Source organism: Dipodomys merriami, unplaced genomic scaffold, assembly GCF_024711535.1.
Source record: "Dipodomys merriami isolate MVZ:Mamm:240054 unplaced genomic scaffold, mDipMer1.0.p SCAF_84, whole genome shotgun sequence".
In the NCBI taxonomy this organism is placed as follows: Eukaryota; Metazoa; Chordata; class Mammalia; order Rodentia; family Heteromyidae; genus Dipodomys; species Dipodomys merriami.
The window spans coordinates 781,692-790,765 of NW_027206446.1; the positions used below are offsets into that span (position 1 = coordinate 781,692).

Here is a 9,074-nt window from a genome sequence, read left to right on the forward strand (position 1 = left end):
AAAGCATTTCAAGACTATAGGCTTAGAGGACAACGCATAGAGCCAAAGTGGATTTCCAAGGAAGAGGAAGAAGGTTTGGAAGTCTAATTTTCTTTAGGACCCAGCTTCCAAAGTCTCTCACATCCACTTCTACCTCATTCCATTTGTTACAAGAGAGTGAGTAACTGGTGGCTCACGCCTGTCATCCCAGCTACTCGGGAGGCTGAGAGCTGAGGATCATGGTTCGAAGCCAGCCTGGGCAGGAAAGACCATGAGACTCTTATCTCCAATGAATCACCACAAAGTTAGAAGTGGGCATGTGGTTCAAATGGTAGAGCACTAAGCCTTGAGCAAAAAAGCTCAGGGACAGTGCCCAGGCCCTGAATTCAAGCACCAATACACACACACACACACACACACACACACACACACACACACACACACACACACACACACAATGATATAAAAGAAAGGTAAAATCTAGGCTAAGAAACAGTACTTTAATAAAGTTCCATCCGCTGAGTTTTCTTTTGCAAGACTCACTGGGTACTGATCCACCCGTAGCTTAGAGTGAATGCAAGTATGTAAATAATGAGAGGCTTCATGTGTGAGACAGAGTGAACCAGAATAATCAATTACAAAGGCAAACCATCTATTTGAAAATGTATCTGAGGTTCATTGTCAATTACCTCAAAGTTCCAAGAGAATTCCTTTAAAAACAAACAACAAACAAAAAATGAAACCAAAGTGGCCAGGCACCCATGGCTCACGCCTGTTATCCCAGTTATTCAAGAGGCTGAGATTTGAGGATCACGGTTCAAAGACAGCCTGGGCAGGAAAATCCATGAGACTCTTATCTGCAATGAACCACCAGAAAACCAGAAGTGGAGCTGTGGCTCAAGTGGTAGAGCACCAGCATTGAGTGAAAGAGCTCAGGGACAGCGCCCAGGCCCTGAGTCAAGCCCCAGGTCCTACACAAAACAAAACAAAGAAAAGTGCAGGCACAGAGTGGGCTTAGTTAACTCGTGAGTGTTTTGCGACTTGCTGATACAACAAATAGCTGGGACTACAGCGAGTCTACTAAACAGATTTCCTTCTCTTTCCAAACACATTATTGATCAGTTTGGCCATGGACCGCGATCCACTGGGCCTCCTCTTCTCCTTGAGCTTGACATTGCCCAACACGTCCTTGATGGCTCTGAGAAACATCATCTCAACCTCCAGGCTCTGCTCTGCTGCAGACAGCTCGCAGAACTGGCACCGGTACTCGCAGGCCAGCCTCTGGCCCTCATCCGAGCCCACCTTGCGGACGTGGCACAAGTCCTGCTTGTTACCCACGAGGAACACCGCTGCTTCCACGGCTCTGAAACACGGACATGGAGGAGCGCAGGTCAAATCCGACTCAAGGTCTGATCCAAAGGAACATGATTCAGAGGAGAAAAAAAGATAGATAGATAGATAGCTGGATAGATAGATAGATAGCTGGATAGATAGATAGATAGATAGATAGATAGATAGATAGATAGATAGATAGATAGATAGATAGATAGATAGATAGATAGATAGATAGATAGATAGATAGATAGATAGATAGCTGGATAGCTGGATAGATAGATGGATGGAAGGTAGGTAGGTAGATAGATTAGATAGATAGATAGATACATACATACATACATACATACATACATACATACATACATACATGGATGGATCGTTGGATAGAGAGATGGAAGGATTGATGGATAGATAGAAAGATAGATAGATAGTTGGATAGATGGATGGATAGATAGATGCATAGAGGGATAGTTGGATAAATAGATGGAAGGATGGATGGATAGATGGACAGACAGACAAGCAGACAGACAGACAGACAGACAGATGAAATTTGATGGAATGTGTCCATCTTATACGTGGAATGACATATATTCCTATTGGCTTAAAAACCACATTAGCTAAAATGGAGTAAATAATAAGGAAATATAGATTTTCTTTTTTTTTTAAAGCTTCGGATTTGAAGTAATGGAAAACAAGCTGTAATCCTGAATCATGGATGTTTGTCAACATTAGTTGACAACTTTAAACATCTTTAAATATTTAAAACACACACCTAGACATATGCATACACACAGAAAATAGTCCCTTTTCCCTGATAACTCTCAGAGATTAAATGAAGTTGTATAAATGAAACATTTGGCCTAGTCACAGGTTGACTCTTAGGGGTGTTCCAATTGTTTCTAGTTAAGTTCTTGAAATGATGCTGAATGACAAATAAAAGACAGAGTTGGGCACCAGTGGCTCACACCTGTCATCCCAGCTATTCAGGAAGCTGAGATCTGAGGATGATGGATCAAAGCCAGCCCAGGCAAGAAAGTCTGTGAGACTCTTATCTCCAATAAACCACTAGTAAACCCGAAGTGGAGCTGTGGCTCAAGTGGTAGAGCACCAGCCTTGACTGAAAGAGCTCAGGGACAGCGCCCAGGCCCTGAGTTCAAGACCCACAACTGACAAAAGAAAAAATAAATAACTACTTTGAATACAACTCCAGATGTAATTATTGAAAAATATTACACTTTGCTTTTCTAGTTTTCTACAGGTTGATAACTGTAAACGCTCTAGAAATTAGCTGAGACACATTTTAAATTGCATTACAAATGTCCAAGTAGGTCTCTGTGTTTCCAAATACTTTCAATGTTCTGCATGATATATATTTTTTCCTCTGCCTAGATTTTTTCCTTCTAGATTTGAAGAAATAGCAAATATGTATTCTTTCTATGCCTATATACTTTTTTCTATGAATACACATGTACATATAGCAAATACGTATTTTTCCTATGCTGACATTTTTCTATGCCTATATATGTATATTTAGCCAATATATATTTTTCTATGCCTATGTTTTTTCTATGCAAATATATACACACTATATACATATATATGGATATCTATGGATATATAGCAAGTAGGTATTTCTATGCAAATATATATGCACATCTATATGCCTACATATATATGACAATCAAAAAAGACCTAAGAGGGTTTAAAAAATGAAAATAGAAACCCCAGATGCTTAAGCTGTTTTAAAGACATGGTCGGGGCTGGGAAGGTGGCTCAGTGATAGAGCGCTTGCCTTGCATGCCTGAGGCCCTGGGTTCGATTCCCCAGCACCACATAAGCAAAAAGAAAAAAGCCGGAAGTGGTGCTGTGGCTCAAGTGGTAGAGTGCTAGCCTTGAGCTGAAGAGCTGAGGGACAGCGCCCAGGCCCAGAGTTCAGGCCCCACAACTGGACCCCCCAAAAATAAATAAATAAAATAAAGACATGGTCTTCCTCCTGGGCAAAGAAACACTGAGCACTTTCTGATTCAGCAGGTGGAGGGAGAGGGAGGGGAGGGGGAGAGGGTGTGGTCTTCCCCTCAGAATGCCTAATAGTTTGAATATTCAGTCTGGTTTTGGTTTTGTGTGTGAGAGAGAGAGAGAGAGAGAGAGAGAGATTGAACAACTTAGGTACCAGGAATTGCATTCCAGATATGCCCACTGTACATCCATCTGGATTTTCTTGGGGGGGGGGTCCTTAAAACATTTTTTTGTGAGAACGAAAAGGGCAGATAACTGGTAGACAACAAGGCGAGCCATTCTTTTGTTAGTTAAATACCCTGTTCCCCTCCCCTACCCCACAGAGACAACGTTATTGTAAAACAGCCATTCGCTCACTCCGGGCTAGGCAAGGATCTGTTTAGTATCGGCCAGGATATGAAGAGGGTAGGAAAGCTGGGATTCCTCCCGTGGAATGGGAAGGTAACTGGTTCAGGGCATTAAGTGGTAGTGAATGGCTAGAGTTGGGGAGAGAGGAGTGGTGTATGGTGTTACCTTTTGCCGTGGGTCGCCATTGGCTCCCGGATCCTATACAGCAGGGTTTTTGCCAAAGCAAATGAAGATCTGTCACTAATGTCATAGACCACAACAAAACCATCTGCCCAGTGCAGCTCACTGGTGAGGGAGAATTTTGCTTTGAGAGGCTGCAAAATAAATCAAGTGAATTGAAAGGCGAGGGATGGGAGAGATCTTTCTAAGCCTGAATTGCCTGCATTTCTCTACTTCTGTCTTAGGGCCCTTCAAGATCCAATACAGTGTTTTGCTTTCTTTTTTCCTTTTCCTTTTCTCTTTTTCTGCTGCTGTTCCTGGAGCTTGAACTCAGGGCCTGGGCGCTCAATCATCTGAGCCACAGCCAGCTTTGGAGTGGTTAATTGGAGACTAGAGTCTCACAGACTTTCCTGCCCAGGCTGGCTTCAAACCACAATCCTCAGATCTCAGCCTCCCAAGTAACTAGGATGACAGGCATGAGCCCTCAAGCCCAGCTAAATACACCGAATTTAACTATTTAATATGGGGAATGTAAAAAGATGTTTGAGCTCAAAAGCTATCCGACCTATGCTAGCTTAACAACTGGCTACTTATAAATACAGCTTGATGTATAATACACTAATAATTTCTAAGAGTGTCCTGATCGAAATCTATCATGAATGCAGCCCAATATTGCTATTTTAAAATTATTTTTGAGCAGGACACCATTGGCTTACACCTTTTATCCCAGCTACTCAAGAGGCTGAGATCTGAGGATCATGGTTTAAGGCCAGCCCAGGGCAGGAAAGTCCGTGAGACTCTGATCTCCAATGAACCACCAAAAAGCCAGATGTGGAGCTGTGGTTCAAGCGGTAGAGCGCCAGCTCAGGAACAGCACCTAGGCCCTGAGTTCAAGCCCCAGGACTGACAAAATAATAATGATAAAATTAGATAGACAGATAGACAGACAGACAGACAGACAGAACAATTTGGATATAAACTAAAAGAGCCAAGCAGTATAATTGGAAATGCTAAAACTAACCTTCCAATATTTTCAATGAGAAGATGTGAACTGTTACTTTTAACACAGACAGTGATTCACGTACCCTTTATGTACTCTTCTCCAAATGATGATTAGAAAAGTATAATGAAAACGTGTTGGGTTTCACTTACTTGAGAGCAAGGGTCATATATTTCCAAACTTAATGGCTTCCCTTCCAAACACAGATGCTTTTTGTAGATAGATTCTATGACGAAATAAACATAAAAAATAAAAATGATAGATATATAGATACATAGATACATTGTCCACATGTAAAAAAGACAAACAGAATGAGAAATGGAATTTAAGTCTGACACACACACAGTCACAATTCCGAATAGTCCAATAGCTTATCTCTACTGGAGGTGACCATGTTTGCATTGTATTTACTCAGAAAAGTCTCTTAGAAATTAACATCAGCTCTAACAGCATCTTTACCTGTACTAGGACTTGAACCCAGGACCTGGGCGCTGGTCCCTGAACTTTTATGTTCAAGACTGAAGCTCCACCACTTACGCTCCACTTCGGGGCTTTTTGCTGGTTCATTGAAGAGTCTCTTAGATTTGTCTGCTCAGGGACAGAGCCCAGGGCCCTGAGTTCAAAACCCCAGACTGGCACACACCCAAAACCAAAATCCTTCCAGGTTTTGTTTAAGGACATTCATGACCATGTCATGAACCTTAAATTATGTTTTCACAGAGGTTCTTCCAAACTGGGTGGATTTGCTGCTAACTCTGGACCAAAAATATAAATATATAAATATATATGTGTGTATATGATATATATATATAATGCATAATATATATATATATTATTAGTTTCCAATGCAACTTTCATTTACAAGATGGAGTGGTTGTTTCTGGTTTGTTTTCGTAGCTTTGTTGACCTGTGAAGACATCTGACCATCTCTCCTGTGCAGACATACACTAGAGAGGGGTAAACATTCCATTTGTTTGCATCTAAGAGCTACTCTACACGCTGGAGGTGAAGGTTTTCCCTGAAGCGGCTATTGTAGTCTGCATGGTGTATTATTTGTGCTTCATTTCATTTGTATTTTCTTTTTGGTTTGGAAACACTTCTTCGGGCCTCATTGCTTACTTGTTCAGCTACTTGACCTTCATGGTGAAGGGGTTTTTTTTGTTGTTGTTATTTGGTTGTTTTTTCTTTCTTTCTTTCTCTCTATTTGCCCCTACAAATGAAAACACTAGCAATGCCTGTTTTTATAGACTTCTCCTTTCTCTTTCAAGTACTCGCCCTAAAATATTCGCCATGTTATAGTCCCAAGAATGCTTTGTTTAGCTTCTTTAGAGGAAACAGGCCAAAGGAATACTTGGAAGACATTTTCGGAAACAGCATTATTCATACCACCTCAAGGTGAAGTGTTAAAGATTTATTTCTCCTTTGTTTCGTTGGTGGTTTTTTTTTTTTTAAGTAGAAAAACATACTCAGGAGCATGAACTCTTCTGAACTTCACATAAAGAATATAGAATGAACAACAAAAACAACATTAAAAAATCACCCTTTCTCCCAATCTCTTATTTCTTCTGTTTCAGTCACCCTTGATTTTTAAAAATATATGCTATATCCCATGTTCTGATCAGATACACAACTCTGATTAATGGCTGAACAAATACGCAAATGGTAGCTGTGCATGCTAATACTAATTTTTTTTAAGTAACAAAAATTTGAAGTAGAGTTGGTGAAATGATTCTACTATAGACCATACTTTATATTACATATATTATACTACATATGTTATACTGTTTTTAAATTTTCTCTGAAATGTATATAAATAACCTATCTAATAATAGCATCTTGAGGGATAATTTTCCCACTCTTATGCATGGATTTTCAAATAACAAGCTTTATTTTTGCAAGTGTTTCTGTTTTCAACACTAGTTTGTCTTTTGTATGTTTCAACTGGCGCTGACTTAATTTCTCAAATCTATTCCATACACCAGATAAGAATTCTGACGTGAGTGGTTTAGACTTGGAAATCAATTGATCTGACATTTCATCATCAAAGGAGTAATAAACTTTTATTTTTTTAAAAAAAGCACTCAATTCAAATACCTATTTGGAGAGCTCTAGCTAGGATCTAAAGAAATAAACTTTCTCCATGAAGTATGAATATAGCGGATCATACCAAAATGCTTCTCTGATCTTAATAAGAGTTTCATTTAAGTGCTGGAGTCTTAAACTTGAAAACAACAACAATAACAACAAAAACCCTAAAGTGGTACTTACCGAAATTAGAAGCATATTCTCCAATGAATCTCTTGGTCAGGAATCTTACTGTCAGGGCTGAGAAGGAGTCAAATCAAGTTTGCTGGCTTTTAATTTAAGGATACACCCACATCAAATGGGACTTTGCCACCAAACCATCCCTGCACACCTTCAAACTTCCCTCCATTTCCCTCTACATTATAGCCATCAGCTCAATAATGTTCTCAAACATTAAAATAATGATAATAATAATAGTCATAAATTGGGGGAATCTTGAACTACTGCTTTGTAAGTCATGGTAAAGCTGATTCCTAAGTGCCAATACACTGAGCTATCTAGCTCTTACAACACAAAGAGATAGATCGTGATCTTCGAAATACAACCCCCTTACATCCTGGGTTTGTTTTATGTCTTTATCAAAGGAAACATGGAACTAGGTTCCACTATATATATATATATATATATATATAGAGAGAGAGAGAGAGAGAGAGAGAGAGAGAGAGAGAGAGTATATATATATATATATATATACACACACATATATATATAACATATATATGTTTTATATATATATCCATGTTTCTTTTGATATATTCCTATTATATATTTTATATATTCCTATTATATAATATATATTATATATCCATGTTTCTTTTTATATACTCCTATTATATATTATAAATATATAAATATATATATAACATATATATGTTTTATATATATCCATGTTTCTTTTGATATATTCCTATTATATATTTTATATATTCCTATTATATAATATATATTATATATCCATGTTTCTTTTTATATACTCCTATTATATATTATAAATATATATTATATATATTTGATATATTCCTATTACATTATATATATTCCTATTATATATATATTCCTGTTCCTTTTATATATATCCATTTCCTATTTCTTTTGATATATTCCTATTATATATATTATATATATATTCCTATTATATATCCCAGGTTATACATATATATACTTATATATCCATACTTATATATACACCTATATTTTTCAATTGTTGAAAGACACTGGGAAAGGATCTGTAACATCTATTTTTTTCATCACTATTGAAGCTCTGCATCTGGCCAGCTGTGGCTGTATTGGTACGAATTACATTCCCAATGGTCTATGGATAAGAACCACACCAACACAAAACCACAGCTCCCAACACTGAGGGCATCGTGACTCAGTCTATCTGCGCCCCCCCCAAAGCTTTGCCCCCCTCCCACTAAGTCCTTCCAGCCACAGTACCTTTAAGACAACTTCACACCAAGCACCAGGAGCAGGTGTACGGGAGTGTACCACACCCAGGACAGCCACGGGAAGATGGTTCAGATATTTCCCTAGGCCTTTTAAACACGGGCAGAAGCACCATCCAAATCCAGACTCTTCCAATAGTCACTAACTTGCTAAGCTGCCCGTGTATTTTATACATAGTCTCCTTGCTGATTAAGAAAACGCATGGAAAAGTCTCTCCAAACACAGAAGATACATTGCATCTCCAAGAGCCACTGTGCTGCTGGCGGTGGATGGGGTGTGGTGGTCAGTGTGCCAGTGTATGGATGGCTCATTTTGCTCTCTGCAGCCCACCCTGGGAAATGCCATTGCTCACCTGATTTGCCGGTCCCTTCTCCACCCAAGACAGCCAACTTCACTCCATTCATTCTGCTACTCTCCCAGCCTTTCTCTGGCCACTTGGTGACTGGGGCCAAGTCTATTTCTTACTCGTTCTTTATGACTGCTCACACTGCCCTCCACCAACTCCAGTAGCTCCTAGAAGCTATTAATAACTGAGGGGGAAAAATAAGATGCTTTCCCACCCCTTTATTTATTTATTTATGGCAGCGCTGTGATCACCGGTGCGGTTTTGTAACTGAGAGTTGTTTCTCCATCTTCTCTGATTTTTGAGAACCTGAAACTGCTTTTCTGCCACCTTCTCCAAAGATGCTGCCTCGATTTCTTTGGA

At 39.1% G+C, this 9,074-nt stretch overlaps 1 protein-coding gene across 1 annotated transcript; it reads right to left on the bottom strand.

Moving 5' to 3' along the window:
* Positions 1–474: 474 nt before the first annotated feature.
* Rergl (RERG like) lies at positions 475–8,857 on the bottom strand. Its single transcript, XM_070011839.1, has 5 exons — positions 8,721–8,857; positions 7,106–7,162; positions 4,990–5,063; positions 3,844–3,992; positions 475–1,342 (listed from the first exon to the last, which is right to left on the bottom strand). The coding sequence occupies exons 1-5, from the start codon at positions 8,770–8,772 to the stop codon at positions 1,060–1,062; spliced, it is 615 nt and encodes a 204-aa protein (XP_069867940.1). The 5' UTR covers positions 8,773–8,857; the 3' UTR covers positions 475–1,059.
* Between the last annotated feature and the right edge of the window lie 217 nt (positions 8,858–9,074).

Excerpts from the sequence above, each read along its gene's own strand:
- Rergl (XM_070011839.1), bottom strand. The coding sequence starts at position 8,772 with ATGAATGGAGTGAAGTTGGCTGTCTTGGGTGGAGAAGGGACCGGCAAA. Across the intron at positions 5,064-7,105 it reads AGAATATGCTTCTAATTTCG|AATCTATCTACAAAAAGCAT; the intron begins GTAAGTACCACT and ends ATTTCGTCATAG. Across the intron at positions 1,343-3,843 it reads ATGGCGACCCACGGCAAAAG|AGCCGTGGAAGCAGCGGTGT; the intron begins GTAACACCATAC and ends TCCGTGTTTCAG.